At 49.1% G+C, this 14,675-nt stretch overlaps 1 protein-coding gene across 7 annotated transcripts in view; it reads right to left on the bottom strand.

Annotated features, from left to right (window-relative positions):
• Positions 1–2,436: 2,436 nt before the first annotated feature.
• Positions 2,437–14,675, bottom strand: part of LOC123032233 (integrin alpha-X-like) — a 34,388-nt gene continuing 22,149 nt past the window's right edge. For 5 of the 7 annotated variants that reach the window (XM_044447964.1, XM_044447965.1, XM_044447969.1 and 2 more), the window contains 15 exons: positions 13,968–14,131; positions 12,984–13,150; positions 11,439–11,567; positions 10,091–10,164; positions 9,724–9,865; positions 9,339–9,449; positions 8,979–9,061; positions 8,807–8,890; positions 7,495–7,567; positions 6,550–6,657; positions 5,714–5,791; positions 5,466–5,588; positions 5,050–5,148; positions 4,413–4,523; positions 2,437–2,893 (listed from right to left, as the gene is read on the bottom strand). In XM_044447964.1, coding sequence (XP_044303899.1) covers positions 2,777–2,893; positions 4,413–4,523; positions 5,050–5,148; positions 5,466–5,588; positions 5,714–5,791; positions 6,550–6,657; positions 7,495–7,567; positions 8,807–8,890; positions 8,979–9,061; positions 9,339–9,449; positions 9,724–9,865; positions 10,091–10,164; positions 11,439–11,567; positions 12,984–13,150; positions 13,968–14,131 — 1,663 coding nt within the window. In that variant the 3' untranslated portion in view covers positions 2,437–2,776. The other 2 variants (XM_044447966.1, XM_044447967.1) reach the window with 2 other exon arrangements.

Below are 14,675 nucleotides of genomic sequence, written 5' to 3'. Positions count from 1 at the left end.
GATAGCACAGGATGATAAAATTCAGGTTCAGAACTATTTGGGATGCTTTTTCTCCAGCCCTGGATGGTGTGCACCTGTACAAAAATTTCTGGCAGGTAAGTTCTTTCCACTTGAGGGCACATTTTCCCAACCTGGTACCACCTGGATGGGCTGGACCACAACCCCCAGAATGCCTGAGCTGGCTGAGGAATTCTGGGAGTTGTAGTCCAGCACATCCAACAGGCACCCGGGAAAGCCTACTTGAATCTTTCTTGTCTTGGTAGCATCAGCGCTGCTTACGTGGCCTTTCTGCATCCAAGTTGCCCAGGCACTTTGGAAGAGGATTTGATGCCTGTTTTCACTAACGTGGATGAATGGGGTAGCCAAGCTGTCACTTTTCTGGTGAACTTTCAGACATTTAAGCTGGGGTGGGGGTGGATACCATTGTTTGTTCCTCCTGGGAAGGCAATTGAGAACAGCAGAAAATGATAACCAAAGGAGGAGGCCATTTTTTAAAAAAACCTCTGATTTAAACCACTCAGTCTCCAAAGAACTCAGAGCAGCTTTCTTGGTCCTCACACCCTCTGCAAAGTAGGCCAGGTAGAGACAGAGGCAGCATCCAGTACACCTGTGTGGCTGGTCAGAACCCAGTGCTTGCTGGGCTGAGTCCCCTGCCCGTCACCAAATGTGCTGGCTGCTATGAAGTTCAAAGTTTCTTGGAAATGTACGTATTAAAATATGCAGTCATTTGAAAGGGAGGAAGGAAGGGGAGTGGGTTCTGCTACGATTTGACAAAAATCACAAGCTGAAGTTCATCTGTGTGGAGCCACTACAGCAATTTACCCGCAGATGTCGACAGAAGACTTGAATCACGTCCTGTTGCTCACTTCATGTGGCTCAACTTCCTGTTTCAAAATGGACGTCCCAGAACATCTTGGTGCAGAGAGATCATGAAGGTTCCACACATGTGTAGCTGATCCTGTGCTTCCTACTTCCTTCTTCCTCTGCCTCCTGCTCTATTTCTTAGAAGAGAAGGAAGCTGTCCCTGTCAGAAATCAGTCTTTGCCAATGGGCATCCATGCATCTGGCGTCCTGCCCGCAACCCAGGTGGAGACCAAGGCGTGAGAAAGCCTGATGCAGTGCAAGGGCAATGTTAGATGGCTGGCTGTGGGGTGCTTTTTCTTCTGTGGTATAATCTTGGCAGCAGCAGGACTGGCCCCGGAATGGGTGGGGGTCATCGGGAAACTCGGCTGGGGGAGAGCCTACCCTGCCGGCAGAGGCACAGGTGAGGAGGAAGGGCTGGAAGGTGTGCGTTACGTGACTGGAGCAACCACCCAGAGCCCTTTGCACTGTGGCCTCTGCAGCTTGCTCTGCTGGGCTCTTGGTCTTAGGTAGGCTGGAGATGGCCTGCGCTTGAACAGGTGAACCCCTTGATGGGACTGGGCCCTGGCATTTGCCCAACCAGACCACTGGTCATGGGTTCCAGGATGGAAAACCAGCAGTGGCTGAAGAGAAGGAGAAGACAAGAATGCACTTTGAGACATGCAGGGCCAAATAAATACTCATTGTTTGCCACATTTGTTGGTTGGCAGGCAGATGAGGAGAGACGAACCCTTTCCTGCCACTGTAGTCAGCTGCTCCAGATGCTCTCCTCCTCCTCCTGCTCCCACATGGGAAATAAAAGGTGCCTGGTGGATGTTAACATTATTTTATAATATTTATATATTGCTTCCTGAATTGGTTTACATCAAGTTATGAAACAACACATCAGTATAAAAGCATGTTCTGGTTAGACATGTTCATTACTGGTCTAATGGGCCCATTTAGCGGGAGGCAGTCTGCAAAGTAAGCAGGCTCTAAGGTGTTTGGGGCTACTGCTTGTAATGAGCAGATCCAGGCCAGGTCCCTTGCCAAGGCGCTATGCCCATCTCTGGTTCCGAGTAAGTGAGACTCACAGAGCTGAATGCTATTGTAGGTGTCCTGATAGAACACTAGAAGGGAGGACACTAAGCCAGGACTTGTTTTCCACCTGCCAAGGAGAGGGGATGCCTAGAGGTGTGTTCAAACCTGTGGATCTGCAATCTGAAGAGGCTCACCTGGGCACTCTCCTTCTCGTGAGTGAGAAGGAGAGAGGGAAGCTAATAAACTCGGGGGGTGGGGGGAGAGCTAAGCTAAAACACTTCTCCCTGTCACTCTAGCTTATCATAGACAGGTATCTTTGGTATGCAAAAAATGTCCCCCACTTCCATTCAAAAGTGGTACAATCCTGGGATGACTCTACCACATGTTCTTTCCCTCTGACCCTGTAAATAGGCTGTCATAGATTTCTTGGATAAAATGGCTACAAACTGGCAAGCAGAGTTTCACTTTTCCATCCAAACATTTTTTTAATTAAATTATTACATTCTAATGTGACTTCTCTTCTTCCAGCCCCTCCTCCCATCCCACCCACCCTCTTTCCACCCCATGCCAGGATTCCAGAGCTCCTGCCTTCCTGTCCACTTTGCCCATGCATTCTTCCAGACAGCTCCAAGGGCTAACTATCAAAGACATGAAGCAGCTATTCCATCTGTTCTTCCTTAAATATTCCAGGGTAAGGGGGGAAAAGATAGAAGTGCTAAGAAAACTTGAAAGGGTTACAGGTTACAACTGTCCTGCATAAAATTCTGCAAATGAGGCATGGGGCTTGCACATTAATAGTCTGGTCTATAAACCCCCAAATCTATTCACCCCAGTCCTGTCCCAGAAGACCGAGGCATCCTGGTTCTCAAGCCACGATCACCACCTGTGTTCCCTCTTAGGAGCTACTTGATGCTGCAGCGGCTTGCTCTGGAGGGGGCTGTTCCGTGGAGACCGCTTGTCCTCCGGGGCTTTCATCAGGGTGAGGCACCCGGTTGCGTTTAAAGAATCCAAACTGGGAAGGAGGAAGAGAAAGGCACAAACAGGACTAAGACAAAGGAATTTTTTATACACACACACTGCCCAACTAGTAAATGTTCTCAGGGCTATTGACAATATTAAAAAATAAATAAAAAATAAAGATATCACCCAACACGCTAAATAATGAAAACATGAACATAATAAAATTGTTAAAATAAAATCACTAGGAAGGGAGGGAAGCGAGGAAGACAGAAAGGAAGAGCTTCTTAGGACTGAACTGGACATGCCAGGATCTCTCAACATATTTTTTAAAAAACAAAATCAATCGCACATGGGCCACAAACGGTTCCACAGGAGTGATAGCAAGAAAGAGAACTTTCTTCCTCCGTCCCACAAAGCTGCTTTCTCAGCTGAAGGCCGCTCTTCCCCCTGCCCCACATGCCTGCACTACTAAAGGCTGCCACTAGCTCCAGCACAGGAAGGAACACTTCCAACAGACACCTGTTTTGCCTCTGCTAATTTTCACTACTGGGTAGCAGCAGATTCACCGGGGGGGGGGGGGGTTGGGGGAGGCATTCTGAAGCACTTTTCTGTCAGTCTAGATATGTGCACACAAGGATACATCGATAACACTGCAACAGTGCATGAAGTAATCCCTGGTTTATCAAGATCAGAAGATGTGAAGTGCTGTGTTTCATGGGAACACGCACTGCTGAACTGTTTTCTGACTGCGCTGGCTCAGCTTATAAAACACACGGAGCTTCTTCAATCGAAGGTGTGTGGCCCACTGAAAAGCAAGCCTTGCAAAGCAGTCTGCTAGTGTAAAGCAGAACACTTCAGCAGGTGTGACGTGATGGTTTAAAGCACTGGGCTGAGACTTAGGCAACCTGGATTCTCAACCCCACTCAGTCACGAAGCCCACCGGGGGACAATGGGCTAGTCACAGACTTTCAACCTAACCTGCCTTACAGGTCTGCTGTGAGGATAAACAGAAAGGAGGACCACATATGCTCCCTAAGATTCCTTGCAAAAAGGAAAAATGGAGGCCTTTGCATTACAGGATTATAAATTTAATAATAAAATGTTTTCAAAATTACAATAAAAAAGAAGATCTCTATAGCCTCCATATGTCTACCATTTTCCTCATTCTCTGATTTCCTGTCTGTAATCTGTCTCAGATAGTGCTAACAACCCAATCACTTCATTCACCTGCCAGAGCAAAGAGAGGACTGCATCGGTGACTCAGGCACTCTAACAGATGCCATTGTTCCTGCTCAGAAAGAAAGAAAGAGAAAGAGAAAGAGAAAGAGAAAGAGAAAGAGAAAGAGAAAGAGAAAGTCCCAGAGCTGTCCACCCCTCCATCCCCTTCCTCACTACTGATTTTGATTAGAAAAATGGAACTGAGAGGAAGCCTGAAAAAGCCTTCCTACAAGCAACCGTTCTCTAGTCAGGTCCTCCTGCCGTGGTTAACTTGGCATGTTGGCATCTTTGTACGAGTGCCACATCTGCTTTGACCCATGGCTTGGTCGCTGCTTTGCCCATGGCCTTCCCACCTTATATAAGGCTGCCGCCACGATAGCTAAGACCAGTAAGCCTCCAAAGGTGCTGCCGATGATGATGGGGACGGGGTTGAACGGCGAAATGAGCTCCAGTTCGGTGCTGATCTGCAAAGGAGAGGATCGGGACTGGGGAACCTGCTCTGCCCTGCAAGCCTCTGGGTCAGGTGATTCCACGGCCATGTGAGGGCAGCCCCAGCATCCCTCCGAGCCCACAGGCCTTAGCACACTGCTAAAGGTCCAGGGATGGAGGTGGGGGAAGAAGAGGAGGCACTCATTCCAGAAATGAGAAGGCCAACCCAACTGTGGTAGGGAAAGAGAACTCTGGACATCCTCAGAGGCACTCTCTAACAGAACACAGAACCTTTGGCCTTTCGGATGTTACTGGCTGCCAATTCCCATCAACCCAGCCCAGCTCAGGGAAGACGGGAGTTGTAGTTAAGCATTCTCTAGTGGACTAGATGCTCCCCCATCCCCATTTAATATTCTTTAAAGATTCCAGGAAAATGAAAGGCGCTCCTGGGACCCACAGGAAAGCTCAGTTCAGTGCTCAGTAACCCGTTTCCACCTCTCGTGTGTTTGGGGGTACACAGTCCTCCAAGCAGGAATCCAGCAACTCTGCCCTGAGAGGTACCTGGCTGACATGGAATTCCTTCGGCTGATTCTGGAAAAACCTGGTCTCATCAACCACCACGGAAGCCTCACTGCAAAGATAGAGCTTCTGGGAGCGCAGCTGTAGGATCGACAGAAGAAATAACAGACCGAGGCAGCAGGGCTCTCTGTGCCCCTCGTCCTTCCACCTCACAGCTCCCTGGCCCATTTCCAAACCCACACACCCCATGTGACCTGACCACAAAGGAGAGCTCTTCCATTATTTCACCTCCAGCGCTTACACTCCAAATCACACTTGCAGAATGCTTCCCCCTTTAAGAAGGCCTGGGGTCAGGAAGGTTGATTCAAGAACAAGAATCCTTTAAGAATATCCTTCTTTCTCAAGGCACTTCCCTTGCACTGCAACACCGCTTACCCCCAGCAGGAGGCGCTGCTTACCGTGGCAGAGTTGTCCTGTCTGTAAAATTCCCCGGAAAAATTGAACTGCACCCACTGTTCCTTCGAGAGACTGGTGATCTGGCACGTAACCTTGGTGCAGACAGAGGCCCCCAGGCACCCTCGCTGTCAAAAAGCAGAAGCTCCTGATACCAACTGTTGTGTGCCCACCTCAGGGGCAGCTGCATCCCTCCTAGAAACAGCCCCCGCACCCCACCTGGATATAGCGGCATTTTCTGCCAGGTTCTTACAGTGGTCAGTCCTTCGAGGTCTTTTGCCTTGAATCCCGTCCTGAGAGTGAATAGTGGTGTGCATGAGAACTGCTTCTTCTAAGAGGACAGAAAAATATTCAGTATAAGTGACACCTGCTATATGTTACAGAACAGAGGGCGCCTCTTGAGGGTTCAGCCAGCCGAGGGCCCATGCTCTCTTCCAGCATACTCTATTCCATTCTACCCCCCCCACCCCACCCCCACACACGCTAGTTTTCCTTCCTAACAAACCACAGCCTTTTAAGAGGCTAATCACAAGCAGCCCACAAAGAGAACCCATTGTGTGGCTGGGTTCAGACAATACAATCAATCCATGTTTCAACTGCAACTCACAATTCAACAACAACCCATATCCAACCTATACTCTATAACCTATAACCTCTGAGTGTTGGTTATATCGCTGTCTGAACCCAGCCCCTGTCCACTGGTAGGGCTGGCCCTGCCAAGCGTGCTCACTCCTTAATTAGCTCTCTGGAGATGTTTCCCATAAGTATTTCTCCTATAGATTCGTTCTTATTGATGCCTCCTTCTTATGCTTCCCTTCAGGTTGATAAGAAAAGGGACTTGGAGAAAGAGTTTGATGCTTTAGCAGGGAGGGCAAACCTGCGACCCTCTAGATGACGTTGGGAAGCAACTTCCATCAGTCCTTTTTTAAGAAATACCTTTGGAGCACAGGATTGCTACTTCCCCCAGTACCTTCTCTGTGGAACCCCCCACAATCCTGGATCGTCTACTGTTCTGGCTGTAACCCCAGAATCCGTACTCCCAATACTCCCCCTTGGATCACTCTCTGCACCCAATTATCTTCTACTCACGACATCACTGTGGACTGGGGTAACATTCCAGAAGAACCCCAGTTCATTTTTTAAGGGGAGTTCAAAGGTCACGTTGACTGGGGTGGCGATTCTGTTTATATTTCTCACCTGCCAGAACAAAATGGAAGATGGAATCATCTCAAGCATGATGGATTGGAGACAGACAAGGGTTACAGACTGTGGCAAACACACCCACCCACCCACACTCACACATGGCTACATTGTCTTGTTGTCTGAATTAGACTATATATGAACATCTTCAGCCAGGGCAGCCACCAAGCAATCCTAACTAAAAAAGATACCACGGGACCATGCTCTCCATTCTTTCCTGTGCTGAAGCACGTTGTAAGAACATATGAAAAGCCATGCAGGGCCAGACCCAAGGTCCATCTAATCTAGCATTCCGTATGTTAGGGGCAAACCAGCTGCCCACAGGATCCCTCAAGCAGGATGGGTGCAAGACCTCCTCCTGCCCAGCTCCTCAGCAACTGGTGTACGGAGGCATGCCGTGACTGTATCTTGTTGTTATAGTTGTTGATTGTTTATATTTATTGCTTATTTATATTATATTGTAAGCCGTCCTGAGACAATTGGTTTGTATAGGATGGGATAAAAATGTTCTAAATAAATAAATGCCACCTCTGGAAAAGGAGGTAGCACTTTGCCACTGATAACCTCCTCCTCCGTGGATCTGTCCAATCTCCTTTTAAAGCCATCCAGACTGGCAGCTATCACCACTTCCCAAGGCAGTGAATACCACAGTTTATGTGGTGTGGAGAAGTGCTTCCTCTTATCTGCCTGAAACCTCTTCCCTATGAGCTTCATGGAATGACCCTGGGTTCGAGCATTATGGGAGAGCAAGAAAAATGTCTCCAAATGTCTCCAAAACTCTGATCAAATTCCAGCCAAGTACATAGAGAAAGGTGGATGGAGCAGGTATGCGACCTCATAGGCATGTGTAAGCAGCTTCTTCTCTGGGGACTCTGTAGAGAAATTGAGGTATGTTGTGGACTCGAGCCTGGTGGAGAAAGGAGAGGAAAATGGGTTGTTCATTTATTTATTTAACGTTCTTATATGCCGTCCAATACCACATTCTCTGGACAGTTTACAAAAAAAATAAACAGAAAACAACAACATATCAACACACAACACACTGCATCTGACCATTAATGATAAAATCAAAGATAAAACCAATTAAATATTAAAATGTTGGGAAAATGAAAAGGTTTTATGTCGGTCACCAATGGAGGAAGCCATCCTTAATTGCAGATCCAAGATTAAACTTAACGTTTTTTCACTCCAGGCTCCTGCCTGTGTCTGACTTTCAGAGAAGGGCCACGCCTTGAGAGGCTGGGACCCAGTGAGCAAGCAGGCCCTGCATCTGGCCCTCATTCTTACCACCGTCCATCGTCTGTGTGAGACTGAGAGCAGGTTGTAATGGGGAAAGAAGAAACACCCGCACGGGGCTCTCACTGGGTCCTGCTAGGATGTGGCCTTTGGCAGCGGCCCAAGGTCTGGGCAAGCGTTCCCTCCGTCGCCTGGCCTGCCCGAACAGGGAACCCCGCTAGGGACTGCAGTCCCGCTTGCATGTGCTTCCAGAAGGAGGGCTTCAGAAGTCTGCACCTTCTCCAGCACCGCAGGCAGAAGATTCTTCCCAGGTGGACTTGTCACCTCAGACCCTTTCACTCAGTCTCCTCCAACCCAGTGCCCTGCAGAAGCTCTCTCCATGGCCATCCTGGGCTGGCAGTGATGGGAACTGTAGGGTTTAACTGGAGGCCTTCAGCTTGTGAAGCTCCTTCCCAACATGTGAGCCTTTTTTTGGACTTGTTTGATTTCCATCTCACTGTTCCTCCAAGGGGCCCACGAGTGCATACACGAGCACCCTCCTTCTCTGCATGTTATCCTCACAACAGCCTGGAGAGGTAGGTTAGGCTAAGAGTCAGTAACTAACCCACTAAACCCAGCCCAAAACTCCAGCCACAGTCCCATTCTGGCTCTTGTTGTGAAACAGCCCAAATGTATGTTCAAGGATAGCCTAGACATGCACATGGTGGGCATGTCATGAGCGGAGCAGGCTAGAGCTGGGGGTCCGACCAGATGACCCAGGAGACCCCTCTGACTTGCTCAGTTGCTATGTTCCTATGTCCTCTCTCTCCTCCCTCTGGATATTCACAGGAGCTGGGCTCTGTGGGGTGAAGGGGGAAAAGAAGCAGGGGCCTGTGGGCGGGCAGAGCAGGGCAGGAGAAAGTGGAATTACCTCTTGACAATGACGTTGACCGGGTGGAGCACCGGCAGCTGGCCTGTGGCCTCGTTGGCGCCCAGCGTCTCATTCTCATTCTGACTGGAAGGCAGAGGGTGAAACAGGGTCAGGGCTGACAGCCCACTGAGGATCGCAGGGGCAGAGGGGCTTGGCTCGCTGCTCCCCTTACCTGCGCGCTTGGACAACGAAGGAAACAAGCTTATCAGGCCAGGAGTCACCCTGGGAGGAGCGGAAGGAGAGTCGGAGGAAGGCCTGGAAGAAAGCGGGGAAGGTGAGAGATGGTTGCACCTGCGTGCAGAGCCAGGCATGTTGAGGGCTTGCGTGATCATTCAGTTCACTATGTAGCAGTGGCCCTCCCCAGAGATACTGGACTGGGACTCCCATCATTCCCAGCCAAGGTGACCACTAGCAGCTACCTCACAGCTCTTTCTCACCCTTCATTCTCACTCTCTCACTCTTTCGTTTCATGACCAGATCCTCTGATTTCACTCCCCAGTCCACTTTCTTGGCCCTTCACTTCAATCGTTACCTGGGTGCCTCTCTTGAGAGCTGGCGGGCTGAAGCGGCAGGAGCTTTGCCGGGTGGACGTGTTTCCTTGGGGTTCGTGCATGTTACAAACCGGGGACAGGCGCCAGTTAGACTTGGGGAAGGTGAGGGTGCAAAAAGAGTAAATTAGCATCGATCAAGTCACACATGGGTGGAAAGGCAGAACAGAACTGTAAGTGTTGTAACTCAGGACCAGCCAAAAGCTCCTCACCGAATTAACAGGCAGAAGGGCTTACGTAAGAGAGGCACATGTTCCCCTCCAGTCCAGCAACTCTTCGGCTGCTGAAACGTTCTCCCATGAGTAGCTCAGTGGCCACCATCTTTTTGTACCATCCCTTCCCTTCCCCCACATTATTCCTTCAACTCACCTGAAGAACAGAAGCCCCCTGGAAGGATAAAACTTGGGAGTAGTACAAGAAAAGGGCTGGCTCATATGCTGTTTCTCCAATATTCTCAAGTTTCACTGTTAAGTTTAGTATGAAATTTGGACTCAGCGGAAGACCTTTTGACCTGAAATTTAATCAGAGAAATATTGGCTCAACCAGCCAGATGGACCTGGCTTTGCTGCTTTGCCTCAGTTTTCCACTCTGTAGAATGGGGGCAGCCACTTTCTGCATGCCAGAAGTTGCGAAAGAAGGCCTGCAAAGCCCTCTGCCCTGAAACTAATGCTGCTCATGCACAGCAGCCAAGCTCAGTCTTAAGGTCTTCAGCAGAAGTGTACAAGATGCAGCTCACCCCGAAAAATTGAAGGAGACCCGAAGATCGGCCACACAAATGTCATCGGGTCCACAGTCTTGCTTGAAGGGAACCTGACAATAAATGGGAAAAAGCGCAACAGTGCACAAGCAGACACATCTCAGGACTGGGGGAAAGAGGCCGACAGAGGCATGAATGGATGTGGGAACAGACAGGCACAAATCTGCATATTGAATGTTACAAGTTTCCACAACCATTCTAGTTCTCAGTGAGGATAGCCACACACAATGTATTTTTTCTTATCTTGTCCTTTTTGTCAGCAAGGCAAGTAGCTGAGGTAATCTGCTGGTCGAGACAGCTTTGTCTCAATATCAGAGCCTCCAAAAATTTAAAAAAGTGTTGGGGGGGGGGGAAGCAAGCACATTTTTTCCCTTCATTTCTTCAGATTTGCTCTTTTCTTTCTTCACTCTTTCCCCTCCTCCCTCATGGGAGAGAGATGAAGGGCAGCAGTTCCAGGGCTGGAATAGCCTCCTGACTTCACAGCCTTCTCGGTCATGCCCAGGGAATCCCAATCCCCCATCCGCCTCTCCCAGCATTCAAGGGCTAGTCGCTGGGAGACAGCTTCAGCCCTCCCTCTCCAGAGGGGGACATGGAAAAACGTTCGTGGCTCCCCGAGACACCCTCCTGGGGCCATGTTACTGGCTTCTGCTTCCATGCTGCATCCAGACTTGTTTATTGCTTATAATTCTTGTGTTGCAGTTGGCCCGGAATGGCCCACTTAGCTGGAACAAGCTGACTCCATCCTACCTGCTCCAAGAGACCTGCTGCAGGCAGCTGCAGAGGTGAAAGGCCAGGTCAATGGATGCTGGCAGTGCAATGCAGATGGCTTGGCTGAGGCCATCTGTAGGTCAAGCACTACCACAGTCAATCCATTCAACAGTAAAGGGGTCAGGTGTCTAAATGATACAGATCTCCTCAGATCATCTCAGACCTGGGGATGAGCCATTACTGGACAGGCAGCAGGCAAACACTAGGAGATTCTACAAAAAACTCCACCCAGCAAGGATTATGGCTCTCTCTAAATTCTATACAACAGCTGTAATGTTTCAGTTTATTTTATCCTTTCTTTCCTTTATGGTGTGGTTTTGTTTTTCTATCACAAACTAAACATTTTTAAAGTTTTTGAACTTCAAATATTTGAATCAAAAAGCCTGCACTTTTGGTACAGGAGGTCAAACTGATGTGAAACCAAAGGGATGGTTGGGGAAGCAAGCCCAGGAAAGCCAGGCTCAAATCCTTGTTTAGAATTTCTCTGCAATGCCTCTTTCACTCCCCACCCTGCTGGCTTTGGCATATTCTCCCAAGGAGACATAAAGGGAAGATAAACCTTGATCATGGTGGATGTGTTAGTCTCAGGGTCAAGGACGGGCCGTAGGCCAGAAGAGGCTTCTGGCTGTTCCTGAACAGAGAAATCTGCCCACAGCACAACAGGAGTGAAGGTATCATCCAGACAGGCCTGGGGAACAGTAAAAAGGATTTCAAATCAATGCATCCCCTTGCAAATGATTATGATATGCCCTAGCATCAGGGCTTTTAAACACGTCAACCTTTCACAGAGCAGCATTTCTCTAACAGTTTTCTCCTATGCTATGCGATTCTTTAGGTCAGGGGTAGGCAACTCTGTGCCCTCAAGATATTTCTGATCACAGCTCTGTAATTCCTGGTGTGTCACGATTTAAGAGGTTCAGTTGTCATTCTTGCTGTTACTTTGGGATAAAGTGTTGCTGTTTTTAATCACACCACTTGTCCTAATTAGCTTGCCCAATGCCAGGAGGTTTGTGTTATCAGCAAGCATTGTTTCTGTAGATGCCCACATAATTGTAGACATCAGTGACAGAATTGTGACTGTCTGTTCTTTTTGCATCTCGTGTCCCTCTGAGTTTATTGTTAACAACTCAGAACAGCATTTTCTGTACCTTATGCATGGATTGCAGCTCACAAATGCAATGAAGCTTGGCTGCTAAAGAATGCTGTTTCCACTGCAACAGACTAATAGAGCTACCACTGTGGAAACGATATCAATTCTAGACCACCTTAAGTACTATTTGCCTTATAAAACATCCTCCAGATGTTACAGGAAATGGATCATCAAATAAAGGATAACATAACAGAAGTCCAATGTATAAACCTCTTTCTTAAGCCCAGCACGGGAACATGAATACTAACAGAATAACCAGTACCAAAATCACGGGAGCTAAAAATGGAAAGAATTAAAAGGTACACCCTGGGTTGTGCTCTCAAGGATCAGAAGCCCTCCAACTCAGAGGCTTATGAGAATTCTGTGCAGGGCAGGAGGAGCACTGGAAGTGGTCTTTGCCTTCCCATCTGGGACCCCTCAGAAGGAGAGGGAGGAATGTTGGAGGGGCCTTGGGATAACTCATATCCTGGCCTTTCCCATCTTCTCCCTTCCCCATCCACCAAAATGCCCCCTTCCCTCCTTCTCCAGAGCAGCTTTCCAGGAATTTCAGCCTGGCCAGAGATGCTGGGAACTGTTAGCCAAGACACCTGGAGCGTAAGAAATTGTCCACACCTAGGTTATGGGAAGCAGTAGGTACTTGCTCTGCCCCCAAAGTGCCACTTTGCACCTGGCTCTGGCTGGTGAACTATGGGGTTCTGCAGCCAACACAAAGGACACCCCCAAAGCCTGAAGCCTGCCCATCTCTGTTCTGGGGAGAAAAGCCCATAAGAACAAGCAGGGCAGTGGGGCACTGTTGCCCAGAACCTTCACTGTCAGGGCTTCCCCCAAAGATACCTGGAATTTGTCATTTGGAAATGTGCTGAAAACACTGCATAAAAGTTTCTTGCACACAGGGGACAATAGCTCCCAGAATTCCCTTGGGCAATCGGGAGAAGCGCCCTTATTTCTGCCTACCTGAGCCTGGAGAGTTTTGTTAATACAGATCGGCGTAAGCCCAACCTGGACGGTTCCCGAGCTGCTGGGGGCCTCATTGTCTAGCGTGAGGCGTGGCAGAGACTGGGCAGTGCTGAACTGGGCAGCATCAGACTGGAGGTGAAAGGAGATCGTGGCTTGCAGGTCACCTGGTTAAAAGGGGGAAGCAAACAAGCTGAGGCAAAAGAGCAGAGCAGACATGGCTGAATGAGAGTCACTGAAGAATGCAACGAGTGCCTCCCCGCAGGAACAGGCGAGAGGCATGAGGTCTTCCCTACACAGGAGGTTTAACTCGCAGCTTTACTGAGGGGCTTCTTCCATTTTCACTGCAGCAGGAGCAACACATCCTGTACAAGAGGCTTTTTCCTGGGATTTTCATTTCTCTGCCTTTCTATTAACCAAGTGCAAGAGTTGCACCATGGATGCCTGACCAGATCAGCAATCCCAGCTTAAGTCTAAAGCTGTTCTTACATCATCAGGAGTTCAGCAGCCATAGCATGGCAGAGCTTCTGCTCATTTTGTCCTCACAATACCATATTGTCCTTCCTTTAAAAAGCCACAAGAAAATGGCAGGAAAACATGGGAGAGGCCCTGGATGAAGAGGAAGAGGAGGCGGTTGTGAAAACTTCCTGGAAGTGTCTGTGGGATCACAAGAGCACAATAAAGACCTTGTGCAGAGAAACTCTTTCTGCCCTGCCCCTTTTCTTACTGATCCCCCCGTGAATTCCTAGGGCTTCTCTGAGGAAATGAGATAAGAAAGGAACAAGAAAGAGTTCAGGACAGGCCACAAACATGAAGAATCTAAAGAAAAATTATTAGAGACTGAAGAAGAGAAGGGGAGCACAACTGAGTGTGCCCATGGAAGGGGTGGAATGAACATACATTGGAAAAGAATGACCTTCACAGTCCTGAGGGAAGGACTAGGAAAATAGCAAAGCAGAAGGGTAGCAGAACGGGGTCCTTTACCGTGACTCCATTTTGTGCTGATAAGTTCCAGGGTGAAGCAAAGACTGAGGGTCCCACGGGTACTGGATCCTGAAACCTTCCCACTTCCGCAGTTTGGGTCCTCCAGGGGGATGGAGGGAGGCGAAAAGCTCAGGGAAGAGATTATGGTGAAAACGGGACGGGACCTGGGAGGCAAAGCAGGGACAGAAGGTGTGATTCTTCCAAACCGCCCAGGCTGCCAGCCACCCCTGACAGCGTGCAACCGTAGCTCGCCTAGCAGGCCAACCTCGCTGAATGAGCCCTGGGCATTTCCATATTCAGGATCCGTGCACAAAGGTAGCTTTAGATCTGGGATGCCAGAGGTACGGAATCTCTTTCAGCCTCATGGCTGCACTCCACTTTGGGGAAGCTCTTGGGGACTCCCTTTCAGCTCCCTGAGGATGCAGGGGCCAAAACAGCAGCACACCGTTGCTTCAAGTTCTTACCTGCTGGCAACTAAGCCTTTGGGGAAGCTGTTCGGTCTTTCAGAATGGGAAAAAAATGGGCAGAACCCAGGAAACCCCTCAGTGGAGGAGGAGAGAACGTGGCCCTCAAGGGCACTCAGGGTGTCCAGACTGTGGCCCCAGAGTTGGCCCTGGAGCCTGTGGTTCTGCACCCCTGTGGCATGCAGCATCTAAATCCTCTGCATGTTTAGACAGAGAAAAGGACTACATTTCCCAGCATGCCCCA

This window comes from Varanus komodoensis, unplaced genomic scaffold (assembly GCF_004798865.1).
Source record: "Varanus komodoensis strain SLA01 unplaced genomic scaffold, ASM479886v1 scaffold53, whole genome shotgun sequence".
In the NCBI taxonomy this organism is placed as follows: Eukaryota; Metazoa; Chordata; class Lepidosauria; order Squamata; family Varanidae; genus Varanus; species Varanus komodoensis.
This window is presented reverse-complemented; position numbering and strand designations above follow the sequence as displayed.